At 42.3% G+C, this 15,663-nt stretch overlaps 1 protein-coding gene across 6 annotated transcripts in view; it reads right to left on the reverse strand.

Moving 5' to 3' along the window:
• Positions 1–60: 60 nt before the first annotated feature.
• Positions 61–15,663, reverse strand: part of LOC110497976 (pleckstrin homology domain-containing family G member 3) — a 60,464-nt gene continuing 44,861 nt past the window's right edge. The window contains exons 12-19 of one of the 6 annotated variants that reach the window (XM_036954922.1): positions 9,782–9,815; positions 9,426–9,533; positions 8,286–8,296; positions 7,544–7,831; positions 5,628–5,723; positions 4,243–4,353; positions 1,873–3,367; positions 61–1,744 (exon numbers count right to left, since the gene is read on the reverse strand). In XM_036954922.1, the coding sequence (XP_036810817.1) occupies positions 930–1,744; positions 1,873–3,367; positions 4,243–4,353; positions 5,628–5,723; positions 7,544–7,831; positions 8,286–8,296; positions 9,426–9,533; positions 9,782–9,815 (2,958 nt within the window). In that variant the 3' untranslated portion in view covers positions 61–929. Of the gene's footprint in view, positions 1,745–1,872; positions 3,368–4,242; positions 4,354–5,627; positions 5,724–7,456; positions 7,832–8,285; positions 8,297–9,425; positions 9,534–9,781; positions 9,816–15,663 lie in introns of all 6 variants that reach the window. The other 5 variants (XM_036954921.1, XM_036954924.1, XM_036954923.1 and 2 more) reach the window with 5 other exon arrangements.

Raw genomic sequence — 15,663 nt, forward strand, 5'->3', positions numbered from 1 at the left:
AAATCCATTTTTCATATTTGATTATTTTTCCTACTGACATTAACCACAAAAAAAATTATGTACTGTAATTTCAATAGCTCAGATTTTATTGAGCATATATGCCATTTCAGGTATGAAATTATTCTGTGCTGTTTCTGGAATGAAAAGGTCTAGGAAGACGAGGATAATTTTATAAATAACAAGGAAATAGATCAGAAAACAACTCCAGTGATGTATGAAAACAATCATAGTATTGAGTAGTAGCTAAATATGGCGCATTTGGCTGAATAGTAGACAGCACAGACCATACATCTCCCATTTTTAAACAACTGAAGGAAAAACACTTTGACCAAAGGTCAAATAGGATTGAGTGAATCCAAATGGCTGTAAATGCGCAATAAATAACTTAAAAATGGTGGCCCAGCCTTCCAGATATACTCCCATTTATATATTAAGTCGCATATCTCTTCACACTATTTCCTTGCTTATGACCCTCACAATTGATTCACAAATAGAGGATGACCATTGCATCGTTACACAGGGGAGAAAAAAATACAATTGGGTAATCTGGACAGATCTACTTCAATCTGCTGACGTTTTTTCTCAAAACCATTTTCCTTATATACATAGTCATTCTCTTGATGTAAACACATTTCATGAAGGTGTAAGAACAAGACACATTTACAACTATTTACACATTTTACAAAGTCACAACATATTTTCCCATGAGGTGCCCTTGATTGTTCAATATCCCTAATAGGCAACACCAGAAGTGAGAAAAGAGTGATGTGAGAAGGTGATAATACGGACAAAAAGTAGAAAATGAAAATGGTACTCCTAACACAGTAGCAGTAGTTACTGCCTAATAGACAGTATTTATAGTCATATTCCTCAACGTCAACTGCATATATAGGTAAGAAAAGGCTTATTTGATTATTTACAGAAAGCGATCAAATAGGCAGGGTATTTACAGTGTTTGTGTTTGATCCCAAGTTCTGGAATTTTGCTCGTAGGTTTTTTACCAGACTACTCTCGATCTTTTTGCCTGAAGTCAGTGCAGACCTCTTGGCACAGTACTGGTAATCGAGGCTTTTCGACATTTTAAGTTTGGTCTTTCCTTTAGCTCCTTGTTCCTCCACTCTCGTCTTCCCTCCAGTCTCCTCTGGCCCATCGCCAGCAACCCTCTCCACTATAATAACCTTGTGCTCGTTGGGCAGGGTAGCCTGACCAGCCATGTTACAGCTCCTCATTGTCTCCTGAAGGTTCTGCAGCTCCTGTAGAGGCAGTGTTCCTAGCAAGTGATCAAAAGAGTGCCACCTGCAAAGTGGTGGCTGAGGCTGAGCCTCTTCCACAGAACCCCCACCCTGGTGGTCCATGGATGACATAGTCTCAAGTGAGTCTGTTAGTCCACTGTTAGTGTCTGTGGAGCAGTTACAGCTGGATGAGTAGCCATCGGGGCTCCATGAGCTACTGAAGCCCTCAGTGCAACTCTGCATCCTTTCTGGGACGGAGCAGCTATGGCTGACAGGTGATGGGTGGGAGGAACCAAGGTCCAGCCTGTGGTTAGTGTATTTGGAGCGCAGCTCCTGGACATCTGGCCAGTGGAAACTCTGTGTCTGCACTGGGCTGTGAGGACTGTTGGGACAGGGGGACGTGACCCGTGAGCTAGCCCCAGAGTTGAGACTTGGGACTGGGCTTGGGGTCCTCCGCTCATGCACGACCACCTGCTCATAGGATTTGAGTGACAGTGTCAGGTTAGGCCTACCTGCATATACAGAAAGACAGGGCAGAGATAAGGGACAGCAGTTTGATCATTTTAGCTTTTCAGATTAGAGTATCATATCAAATCATAATGGATCAGCAAAACATTAAAACAGATCCCTGACAGCTTACCCCAGTCTCTTCTTTGGACCTTCTCCTCATAGACAGCTGGTAGATTCTTAAAGGCAAGTTGGTTCTCAGCCTCCATTTTTCTCTGCCTCACCACGGGCCTGCTGTTCTTGATGCGCTGGCTGTACTGGCGGGCCAGTTGGAAAACCTTGTTCTTCATCTTCTCCATATCCTGCAGAATCAGGTCCTCTTCCACCCCTAAACGCAGGCTGATGATCCTGGGGAGGGGAGATCTACTGACTGTGCCTCTCTCCCAGGACTTGGGAGTCTTATTCTGGCAGGACTCCTGCCCTGAGAAGGGGTCTGGGGAAGTTGTGATGGGTGATGGGTATTCCTCTGAGACAGCACCCATGTCTGACTCCTCCAGGATCCTCAAGGGCTTGATATACTCAGCTTCAAGGATCTCTCTGCTGGTTCCCCCCTTCCGGGATAGAAGTGATCTGGGATGGACAATGTCCTCTGTACCCTGGATAGCCTTGGGTTTCCCAAGGCTCCCATAAACCTCCTCCATCTCTATGTCTTGCCACACTTGGACCATGTCCAAGGATGGTCTGAAGAACTCATCCTCGTCTCCAACAGGGGCATCATTGACACTCTGGGACCTGGGCTTGATGTCTGCAGCTTTTTGTGGCTCCAGCACAGGGGTATAATTAGTCCTCTGCTCTTTTTCTAAGCCAGGAAGGTCGAACACTGACCAGGATGTGGGCCGGTTGTTCGGGGAGACCTTCCCGTGCCCTGGAACCGCTTGGTCCTGGGGTTTGCTGTTGAGCTGCCGGCTCAGGTGTCTGACCAGGCCTGCAGGAATATAGGACAGGCTCTCCCTGCGCTTGATGCTGAAGCTGGCATCCTGGTGCTCTGCATGCTCATAGTACCTCCTGATCTTGTGGATGAGTATCCGGTCCTGCTTGGAAAGAGTGGATCTGCGCTCCACCTCCATGAGGTGGTCTGGTCTAGGTGCAGGCGTAGAGGTGTTGCCTTTCAGGAGCAGTGGGTGCTCTGGGGTGGAGTTAACCCGGGTCTGGACCTTCTCCTCAAGCTCGGTGTTCAGACAGGGTGTGCTGCTGCTCTTGCTGCCGAACTGAGGTGAGGGGCAGCCCAGGGAATACAGGTCCTCTGAGACCACCAGGCTGCCGACAAAATGCTCAGTGATTACACTGCCCTGGTCCAACACAGAGGCAGACAGGATGCGGCTGGTCTCAGTTCCCACCGCCGCACCAAACTCTGAACACTCTCCATTTGTCACTGATGAGTTCATCTCGTCCTGTTGGACAGAGCAGTCACTCTTCTCTTCCTCCCCTCCCGCTCTGTACCTTCCCTCTTCCACCACTCCTCCCCCGATACCCCTCTCAGGCTCCAGTGTCAGAGACGTCTCAGGCTGTCTGGGAGGCAGGGTTGGCAAAGAATCAGGCTCTGTGTATAGGGGTGGGTTCGCCTCACTCTGTTCCATCACTACTACCTTAGGAGCACAGCTTTGAGGAGGAACCTCCTCTACATACACCTGGATAAGGAGGAAGGAAGAGTGAATATTAACATCAGGATGGAATAAAGCAATATGGATATGATAAGCCAACAAGTTATAAATCACCAGTCATTATCTGACATTGGATCAATGAGCCAAGTCAAGTGATCAGGTTAAATCTGCTACAGCAGCCATGATCTCTGATCCACGTCTGGTAGTGCATGGCGTCGAATATTCTGACAACATGACAGAGACAGAATCACAGTAGAATGTGTAATAAAACGATCAGAGCATTTTGATTCCATTTTTATAGCTAATTAATCACAATTGCCACTGCCCATTTCATATGCACCTGCTGTACTCTGCTGTAAAATGTAGCACTTTAGTTTAATAATTAACAGTTTTAATTTCACAGATTTGACCCCAGTGTGCAGTTATAACAGACTAATTTCCAGCTGCAGTCTGGTTGTGGCAGAGTGTGTGTGTGTGTGTGTGTGTTGGGGATTGCAGTAGGAGCTGCGGGTAGGAAATAAGGGAGGGATCAAAACAACTTGTTACACTCGGCTTGGAAGCAGACAAGAGGACCCAGGATCTATTAAAAATGTTCCCTGTCCATGAGAGATGACAGGGGGCAACAGCATGTAGGAGGGGACATTCTCATTTACAGGGTATAAATACACAACCCCCTAGTTGTATTAGATCAGAACCATTTTGGGCCACCTACCAGTCTTCCCAAATTCCCATCCCCTCAAAAGATGAAGACTTTTCTGTTAGTATCCCTATATTTTAGATATACAGTACAACAAAACATTCATCCATTCAGAATCTCTTCAAGCTTAGTCTCATGTGACAGATTTGGTTCTGGGTGCCAAGCGCACCTTAACTTTGACCCAGCCAGTCCAAACTCTTCATACCTGGTCAGTGAAGGTCTCCTCTGTAGCCAACTCGCTGATCTCCTGGGCTGATGTCTCCATCCTCTCCCCCATTGGTCCCTTCTTAACTACAACCTCATAGTGTTCTTCATCCTGGGGTAGCAGAACACAACATGAAAGGGACTGCAGCATGCTTAGGGAACACTGGGTCTTAGATGGCCAAATCCATACAGTGGAGTATCACAAGACTTCTCTATCATCTGGTTCCAGACAGTCACAAGCTGGGCAGCACTGATTTGCATTTGGTTTTAAAGCACCTGTGTGACAATGCATACATTATATAGACAGCTGACATTCATATTACAGGATGTTCAACATTCAAGCCATTTTAATGCTATTATAGCAATTAACCTTAATAAAGCTCCTCTGTAGTTTTGGAAAAAGCAAAAGGGAAACCTTTTAACTAATGTGAAGACCAAAGCACATATTATCCTGACTTCCTGATTTGACAGCCAAATTCACCTTTGAAGTCATACATCAGCTCTGTGGATCAATTGACTCAATGCAAATGCACCCATCAAATAAGCACAAGGCTAATTGCTAACTTGTTTTCTCTACAATGTTGATTTTCAAAGCAAATTCTGTCACATGTGCTGAATACCTCAGATGTAGACCTTACCTTTTAATGCTTCCTTGCAAGCCCTTAACCAACAATGTATATCAATGATGTATGTATAGATCAATGATGCCGCTCTTGCTGCGGGTGATTCCCTGATCCACCTCTACGCAGACGACACCATTCTGTATACATCTGGCCTTTCTTTGGACACTGTGTTAACAAACCTCCAAAAGAGCTTCAATGCCATACAACTCTCCTTCCTTGGCCTCCAACTGCTCTTAAATGCTAGTAAAACTAAATGCACGCTCTTCAACCGATCCCTGCCCGCACCCGCCTGCCCGACTAGCGTCACTACTCTGGACGGTTCGGACTAAGAATATGTGGACAACTACAAATACCTAGGTGTCTGGTTAGACTGTAAACTCTCCTTCCAGACTCATATTAAGCATCTCCAATCCAAAATGAAATCTAGATTCGGCTTCCTATTTTGCAGCAAAGCCTCCTTCACTCATGCTGCCAAACATACCCTCGTAAAACTGACTATCCTGCCAAACCTTGACTTCAGCGTTGTCATTTTCAAAATAGCCTCCAACACTCTACTCAGCAAATTGGATGCCGTCTACCACAGTGCCACCCGTTTTGTCATCAAAGCCCCATATACTACCCACCACTGCAACCTGTATGCTCTCGGTGGCTGGTCCTCACTACATATTCATCACCAAACCCACTGGCTCCAGGTCATCTACAAGTCTTTGCTAGGTAAAGCCCTGCCTCATCTCAGCTCACTGGTCACCATAGCAGCACCCACCTGTAGCACGCTCTCCAGCAGGTATCGCTCACTGGTCATCCCCACAGCCAACACCTCCTTTGGCCGCCTTTCCTTCCACTTCTCTGCTGCCATTGACTGGAACGAATTGCAAAAATCACTGAAGTTGGAGACTAACTCCCTCACTAATGTCAAGCATCAGCTGTTAGAGCAGCTTACCGATCACTGCAGCTGTACACAGCCCATCTGTAAATAGCCCATCCAACCACCTACCTACCTACCTACCTCATATTTGCTTTTCTGGTCTTTTGCACACCAGTATTTCTACTTGCACATCCTCATCTGCACATATATCACTCCAGTGTAAATTGCTAAATTGTAATTACTTTGCCACTATGATCTATTTATTGCCTTACCTCCTTGCCTCATTTGCACACACTGTATATTTTATATTGTGTTATTGACTGTACGTTTGTTTATCCCATGCTTTATCTTGGCCAGGTTGCAGTTGTAAATGAAAACCTGTTCTCAACTGAGTACCTGGTAAAATAAAGGTGAAATAAAATGAAAAAATAATATTTAAAAATGCAGTTAAGAAAATATACATAGCCTCGTTGTTGTTATTTTATTGTGTTACTTTTTATTTCATTTAGTAAATAGTTTAACCAACAATGCAGTTCAAGAAATAGCTACGGGCTTGTAAGTAAGCATTTCATGGTAACCTGTTGTATTTGGCACATGTGACAAATAGCATTTGATTTACTAAATAAACTAAAGTAAAAAAAGTATCACAATAAAATAACTACTAAGCTATATACAGGGGATACCAGTACAGAGTCAATGTGCAGAGGTAATATGTACATGTAGGGGTTAAGTGACTATGCATAGATAATTAACAGCAAATAGCAGCAGGGTAGAAAATGGCTCTTATGTCTTGGGGCTAGAAGCTGTTAAGGAGCCTTTTGGACCTAGACTTGGCGCTACAGTACCGCTTGCCGCGTGGTAGCAGAGAGAACAGTCTATGACTTGACAATTTTTGGGGTCTGTAATGCCTCCGCAACACATGAGAGAAAAGCATGGTAGTGTGCGTGTTAACCATTAGGGCTGGGAACTGCCAGAGACCTCACGATACGACATTATTACGATACTTAGGTGCCGATACAATACGTATTGCAATTCTCACGATTCTATATGTATTGCGATTCAATATTGTGATATGATGTTCCAAACATATTGCTCACTATATGTCTGCTGCAGAGAGACAAGAGAGCATGAGAACATTTGTTTTGATCAGTCATGGAAATAAAACGTGCTGATAACATGTTGGCTCACTATTAAAAAAAAGAGATGGAGAACAAGCTATAGGATGAAAAATACCAGAGTTTTGGCGCAGGTACAGCTGACTAGCGCTAGCTAAGGCTACCTAGCAACAAAACAATTTAATTAAATCGATACGGAGTCAAGTATCAATATAATATCATCCAAAATTATATTATGATGTAACTGTTGATTTTTTCCCACCATCACTATTAACCATTCCATTCTAAAAACCTCAAATTCAAACAATAACAGGCCTTTCAATAGTCACATTTTCCCCAACATTCAATGAAGTCACAAACATGATGAATTATAAATCTGATCTGCAGTGACCAGATTTCCATGATACTGATTGTTGTTACCATTCCTGGGAGGTTTAGTCCATGCAGTTATGTGAGTGTGAAAACCAGAAACATTCCATGAGTATGGCAAACGGTAGCTGGCTTTTAGTGAATTGCATCAAGGCTGAGTTAAACAGAGAGGGAGATGGTTGATTGGAAAGCCAGTGAAATTGCAGAGGAAATAGGAAACCCATTGGTGGCAGTGAGTCTCACCGTTGTGAACAGAGCAGAAAGTAAAGCCCTGGCCCTATAGTGCCAGCAAGAGATGGCTGCCAGCTTGGAGCTGGCAAAGTCGGCTACCTGGTCATCCTCCATCAGAATATCATCTGTGTTTATCTCCCCCATATCCTCCTCAGTCTCCTCCTCCTGCTGCTGCTCAGTGCCCCCCTGGCAGGGTAAGGACCCTGGGTCCTCACTGGGGCTCAGCTGCTCCAGAGATGCCCTCCCGCGGCCTATCTTCTCCTGGGCTCCCAGCACACCAGGCCTCTCAGCCTCACCTAGACTGGAGCCCAGCATACTGACACTAGCAGTTGGCTGCAGGGAACGCCTGTCCCCCAGAAGAGCACCTTCACTGTCTGTGCGCTGTAGCTTGAAGTCACAGAGAGTTGAGGTGTTATTGCAAGGCCAGCATAGAGATGTTCCCTTTTAATGTAATTGCAAGGTGTTGAAAATAATGGTATAAATGTGACTGCTTTAGCACGGCGTGAGATATGAAGGTACATCATGTGATCATGCCAAGCTAGCATGCTGTGCGCCCCACATTGTGGACACATCACTAATCAACAAAACCCTGAGCCCGAAACCTCTGCCTTTATTAACACAATATGGTTCAGCCCAATAAGCTTAGAGTAGCAATTCCTCTATTGGGGTTAATTTCTCTCAGCAAGGTTTATTCTGCATTTCCTTTCAGAGTCAGTGTCAAACCTGTGAGAACAACATCTCACTGAACCACATTGAACGGAGTCAACCGATTTCTCTTTTCTGCACAGAGGAGAAAAAAACATGGCAGGGAAAAATGTACTTTCATCATTGGGAAGCTTACCTTCAGAATGGCTGCAAGTCAGGAGAAGATAATGAAGAGGAGAAAATAAGAGAATGTCAACAATGCTGCCACAACAAAAAAGTAGAGTTATATCATACTGTAAACACACTAATAATATCTGAAAACTGGCAAGTTAATTGGATAAACTGTGAATGAGAAATGCCTCCTTTCAGAGACTCAGAAATAAGGCAATTCACAAGGACAGTCCTCTCTGACTGAGGAATATGAAGAACAAGAAAATTACAACGTCATTAGGTTTGTAGCTAAATTGATTTGAGAGGGCGTAAAGACGCCGGAGAGACAAGACAGAGGAACTTAGTTTATCCCTTTGTTGCTCTATATTTAAAAATCAGCAGAGATAACGAGGCTGACTGCACAGCCATGGCAGACTGACTGGGGAAGACACACGGAGACAAATTCCTCCAAAACCCATGTCTTTAATATAACCTAAACACACTTATTTATTTCCCAACTTATTACTGCTGTTCATATAACCATAATTACCTCTATCTCCCATTCCATTCTCTCCCATCACTGCCCTTTCATTGCGGGTCAATTAGAATGCATGAGAGCAGCGCAAGCCACAGATCTAAAGCCAGGACTGAATTTGACTATTGAAAAGAGCTCCTGCATGACAAAGCCTTTCAGTAATATGGCCCATAATTAACATCATTATGGGTGATCTAGGGCAGAGGGGGTTGTGGGGTTGAGAGAGGAGTAGGGGTCTGGCCTTTTGATTGGGCTGTCCAGGGGTCCATCTACGGCAGAATGACAGCATGGGGTGAATACTGAGACTCAGTATTTGGTGACAGGGAACCTGAATCATGGCAGCAGTGGCTCCAGGGTTATGAGCCAGGCCAGCCTGTTAATCTGGTCTCAATCTTCATTTAACATACAAATCTCATCATGATAATGAATAGCCTCTAATAGACTCAGAATTCTCATGGACTGATATCACAAGCAATGAGCTTCTGAGACGCAACCAAAAACCAAGGAGTCTCGTTAAGAATAGTTTCAGACTGTAGAACTGTGGGGTAAGTGGAACCAATCAAGCCTGAAGAGATGGCTTGGCTTTGGTGTTGTTTTCCATAAAACAAAACATTGTTTTACTATGTAAAAGGGGGGCGGCAACTAACTCACCTGATGTCCTGCGCCCGGGTCTCCCCTCTGCGGAAAGGTCTTCAGCCGGGCAGTATCCAGCCTTCTTCAGCCTCTCTGGGCTGTAGCGGTACTTCCCCGACCCTGGGTCTGCACACAGCACAGCAAGCAACACCATCACTCAGGCACTACCGCTCACTCACTCAAAACCAGGTCAGTGAATTAAAGAAATGGTTCTCTACTATTCAAATGGGGACAACAGTTAATAATTGTTCCACATTTCCAGTGAAGTGATCCTCTTGCACTCAATGACAGCCTGTTGCTTTGTTAACAGCCACAGCTATGTTTAGTGCCTTTATCTTGCATTCATATTAACCATATTTATCTGGAATACTCACAGAGAGAATCCATTTCGAGGATGGCCTCTTTTACCTGGAAGACAGAAATAAAAAGAAAACGGTGTCATTTTTATTAGACTTCAAATTTACAAATGCAGCATTGATACATTTATTTACATTTTTAAAACAAAGAACAGCTCCACCCCCCCACCCTTCCTATAAGGTGCATAGGTCTACATGTAAACAACGAACGTCAGCATGTCATAAAGGAGATTAAATGGAGATACACACCATTTTTTTTTATTTTATGCAGATGTGTGTTAAGACTAATAGTATTTCTTTGTCATAATATAAAATATATAATAAAAAAATGTAAAAATGTAGGAATGAAAAATAAGGGAACCGTAGTAGATAATTGAATGAGAATAATTTCTTAGGGTAATCTTACTAGTCATATTAGAAGGAATAGTATATAGCGCCATATATGCAGTCTAGGTCAACATCTTAAAACTGAATGGGAGTCAAGTCAAAGGTTCAAGCTAAGTGTAATTGTTTATATTTAAACGGGGTAATTGTTCATTCAGTAGGAAGGGTAGAGAAATCATCAAATAATGAAATAAAGGGTTGTCAAAGGGAGTACAATTTATCTGTTTATCCTCTTAACTTCTTCGATATAGGGGGCGCTCTTTTAATTATCAATACTCAATGCTATCAATTATTATTATCAAAGCTATCAATACTCTTACACAAATGCTTGTGTAGCTATGGTTGAAAAGCATATTTTGAAAATCTGAGATGACAGTGTTGTTAACAAAAGGCTAAGCTTGTGAGTGAATATATTTATTTCATTTCATTTGCGATTTTCATGAATAGTTAACTTTGTGTTATGGTAATGACCTTGAGGCTATGATTACGCTCCCGGATACGGCATTGCTTGACGCAAGAAGTTAAAGGTGAATTTGATATTTTCTAATTTAAGAAAAAATATATCTTAGAGCCATACAGTTAGAGAGGAAGGGGCTGCAGATTTCCAATTCAGCAGAATCCTGCCACGAGCCAGAAGAGTTGTGAATGCAATACTATGAGTGTTTAGACAATATACGGGGGGGGTCTTCTACAGCTCCAAAAATAGCAACATAGGGAGATGGTTGACGTTGAATAGCTAAGATACAGTGACAAGATTTCAAAAGACGGTCCAGAAAGCTTATCCATTTGGAGAAAGACCAGGATGCATGTTAGGTTTGCAGGAGACTGAGCACAGCATTCACATTTGTCCTCTATATATCAGGGTATATGTCTGCCTGTCTGGACTTGCTCACAATGAACTCGAAGGAGCACCTTGAACTGGATGAATCCGAGTCAAGCACAGGAAGAAGACGAGTTTACCCTTTTTAATAGCGCTTTCCCACCAGTTTAAGTTCTATATTAATCTCATGTTCCCACTTCTCTATAGTTCTGTTAAGGGTGGTGTTGCCGAAGCACATAACATACAAGTAAAATGTATGAGACCTCTTCAGGCTAGATTTAAAATTTTAAAAATAAGTTTGTCTCATGGCAATGCCTGCGGCAGGTTGGGGAAGATCTTTCAAAGTCAACTCTGATTGATCTTATTTTAACGAATACGCCAGATAAATATGTTTCTACTGGCGTCTTCGTCCAAGAGATTAGTGATCATTGCCCAGTTGTGTTAGAGATGTGAGAATACAAAAATCTAAGCCTCATGCCATTACAAAGAGGAACGTCAGTCAACACAATCTTTATTCTAGTGACCTTGATTGTGTTTCAGCTATCTCTGAACCTGATTTAGCTTTGCGCTTCTTTGCAGATGTCTTCTATACCATTGTGAATATTCATGCTCCCTTCAAAAAATTAAGGGTTAAAAAGGTTGATTCAATGCCTAGTGCACACCGGAATTATCAAAAGTGATTCATAAAAGGGATGATGCTTGGGTCAAGGCCAGAAACACAAGCTTAGGCCTGTCAGACAAGCTTTTAAGCAACTGAGGAATCATTGTGTAAAATCTAAATATAAAAGGCTAAATCTGATTATTACAAAACTGCTCTTTCAGATTGTAATGGGAGCCCGGCTAAATTCTGGAAAAATGCCTCCTCTCTGCCACAACAAATTCATTCATACACTGGCCTCATTACAGGGGAAGAAAATGCCGTAATTGATGCATTTCAAATCAGCGGGCTCTCTTTGATAGAACTTCTAAGCCTATTTACAATGATATTGGGCTGGATGCTGATAGGGAAAACTTGCTGAATGATCAGAGAAATTATGCTAGCAATAGACAAGTGATGATAGCAATAGACAAGAAATCCACTGAAGCCGGCAATTGGATTCTGGTCTGCTTAAGTGTGGAGCGCCCATCCATATCGACAGACTCCAAGAAATGGCCATATCAGAGACGCTTTCCCCTCCAGGAGACTGTCAAACATGATGACAACATCACACCAACAGGTGTTGCTGGGAAGCTTCAATGTGGCGCTCTTATTCTTCTCACTTTGCTTGGTGAGGTAGATTGCTGCTATAACTTGATGACCCTTCACATACCTAACCATTTCACATACATAACCATTTCCAGATTCAATGCATAAGCAGCACAGCCAATGGGTGTGATGTGAGGGTAGGACTCCTCCACTTTAGACCAAGCAGCCTTCATGTTAGCAGCATTGTCTGTCACCAGTGCAAATGCCTTCTGTGGTCCAAGGTCATTGATGACTGCCTTCAGCAGTCATCCCTTGTGTCTGTGCTCTTGTACAATACTGGTTGAGGGGTGGAGATGATGTAGTTAATTATTCCTTGCCCACGAACATTCGACCACCCATCAGAGATGATTGCAATACAATCTTCTTTCTCTATGATCTGCTTGACCTTCACTTGAACTCTGTTGAACTCTGTATCCAGCAAATGAGTAGATAAAGCATGTCTGTTTGGAGGGGTGTATGCTGGGTCGAAGAACATTCAGAAATCGCTTCCAATACACATTGCCTGTGAGCATCAGAGGTGAACCAGTTGCATACACAGCTCAAGCAAGACATTCACCAGCATTTCTATGACTACATTTCGCCATTGAGTAAAAAACAACAGCTTCTGATTCGAGGACCATGAGCTGCTGCTATCGATAAGGTGTCCGATTCATTATTTCCACCTCGAATAGAAGTAGAGGGACTTTTGTCAGAGGTTGCTTGTTGTGAGCGCTGAGGGAACTTTATGCACTTAACCAGATGATTCTGCATCTTTATTGCATTCTTCACATATGATTTGGCACAGTATTTGCAAATGTACACAGCTACATTAGCTGCAGTCAGATCGTGCCCATGGCATTTTCCTGTAAAGATTAGAAAAAAAGAGTAAAAAAAAGAATACAATTCTATGTACATATAAATAGTTAACCAGTTAGATTAAACAACTCCTTTGTAAGATAAGCGTTTTAAAATGAAACATGTACGGAAACAGGTGAATTAACACTCAGTTAGCAGGCTCAAGCAAGCTAAAACCCACATAGTAGGTGGCAAAAACTAACTAGCAGAAATGGTTAACAAGTTAGAAATGATTTAAACACACTTTGCTATAGGCTACTATTTACTAGTTAACAAAAAGTCATGTATAAAATATATTCACCCCACCCAGTATTGTAATCAAAACTTACCAGAAAGCATGTAGTCCTTGGCTCAGACAGTGTAGTAGTGTGGGCTCAATAGCATCTCATCCTGATCAGACAGTTGTTTTTTTTACATGGATGATTCATTGGAGATAATATAGGACAACTACTAGAAATAATAGAACACCATGAAACATCTAAGACAGGCCTGGTATTTAAAGCAGAGTTTGAAAAGGCCTTTGATAAAGACCGGATTTTATTTGTAAAAATGCCTGAATTTTTAAATTTCAGTGATTCTCTATTAAAATGGGTAAAAGTAATGTATAACAACCCCAAGTGTAAAATAGTAAATAGAGGATATTTCTCAAGAGAGTTTTGAATTGTCAAGAGGAGTTAAAACAAGGGTGTCTGCTGTCACCATATCTATTCCTTATGGCCATCAAAATGCTAGCTATTAAAATCAGATCAAATAACAATAGAGGATTAGAAATCAAAGGCTTTAAAACAAAAGGTGTCCATGTATGCCAATGACTCAAGTTTTATATTAAGTCCAGAATTGTATGGGAAGGTCTGCGCATTCCAAGAGTACAACCAATTGATTGCAGCATGACCCCAAAAATGGAGGAGGCAGGTGGCAGGGAGCTGGTCTGTCTGCCCAATGTAAAGGATCAAAACTGGCAGAGAAATAAAAATAGCATAAATAGGAAAGTGTACCAGTTTCATATGAGAACCAGGATGTTGACAGTTGTGCCATACAGATTGCAAAATAGTTGGGATGAGCTTTTTGGATGAGCATTCCTGAATCTGAGACCAGAAACGGGCTACCTGAGGGCAATACCAAAATAAATGGTCTTGATTCTGTATCCTCACAACAAAATCTGCAGAGCTTTGATGATTGAATGCCCCAAATATTCAACATTTTGTTGGTGGCAAGAATTCTATATAATACTTTTAACTGAAAAGCACAAAGTCTTGAATCTTGAGTCATTTTATATATCAACTCATACTCCCTGTACCATGGAATCGGTACATCTGAAAATGCAGAACATTGATCTAAAATTGACCCTAGAAATAGTACTGTTGGGAGATCTGGAGAGACCGGGTCAGTCAATTAATGATATACTAATCCTCTTAGTAAAAGTATTTATCTTAAACCTGAACTCTGTAGATTCTATTCGATAGATTGAAATTGTATGTTAAACATCACTGCACAGTTGAAAGATATATGTTGCGTAGAAATCCGAAGAGGGTGGCCTGCAGAGATAGGTGGGAGGGACTGAGGGAAGATGAGGGTTGGGATGTGGAATTGGAGACAAGTGGGAGTGGAGTTGCTGTGCGGGAGATTGACCGTCATTCTAAGATAAAAGTATATATATTTTTTAATCAAACTAAAAGTACATCAGAATGACACTGAGGGGCAGTGTTTTTACAGCTAATGCCAGTTTGCCTGAGGCTGATGCGGTGTAGGTGTTTGTACACATGTATATATACACAAATTCTCATTCAAATGCACACATACACAGACACACAGGTAAATAGTGCCATACATGCACACAAACAGTTGGCCTTGCAGTTACGGTTTTTGTTGTCCTTTTGCATTTCGTTTTCTTCCGTCTTTCTCTTTTGTTCATTTTGTTGGCGCATGGGGGGGGGTCTTGAAAGGGGGAATGGAATAATAAAAAAATATATATTATTTGTATTCTTCTTCTGGGGTTGGGGGGGCTTGGAGGGCTGGCGGTTGGGAGCTTGGGCCGGTGGATCGCTGGTTCAGGCCTCTTTTTTTTTAACCTTGTGGGTGATCTGTCGACATGCCCTTGAGTAGGGCGTTGACCCTGGTTGCTTCTTTGTGTCGCTCTGGATGGGAGTGTTAGATGACTAATGTGATGTAGTTGAGTGGTTTCACTGCAAGTATATTGTATGTTTTAAGCATTCAATAAAAAAATAAAGAGTGGCAGAGTAAGAAATAATTTGAACTCAGAAAAGCCATTAAGGTTGCCCAAAGGAGAGAGTAAGAAACGGTCCGACTTATTTGTTTCTAGAAAATTAGTAAATCGATTACAATTAAGGTACAGAATGTTTCATCAGAAAGTAGGAAGTCTCCAAAATGGTCGATCCTTTTGACATAGCAAAAGTTTATATCCAAAAGTAGAGGGTGCATGGTCCGAAATGACAATAGCTAAGTATTCGTACGAGTCAACTGCTGGCATGAGTGCGTTATCAATTAAAAAGTAATTACACGGAAGGTGTGGTAGACATAACAAAAAAATGGAAAACTCCTTCACAAGAGTGTTTTGTAATATCCAGGGTCAGTGCAACCATTCCATTGAATACATGT

This window comes from Oncorhynchus mykiss, chromosome 19, assembly GCF_013265735.2.
Source record: "Oncorhynchus mykiss isolate Arlee chromosome 19, USDA_OmykA_1.1, whole genome shotgun sequence".
Classification (NCBI taxonomy): domain Eukaryota; kingdom Metazoa; phylum Chordata; class Actinopteri; order Salmoniformes; family Salmonidae; genus Oncorhynchus; species Oncorhynchus mykiss.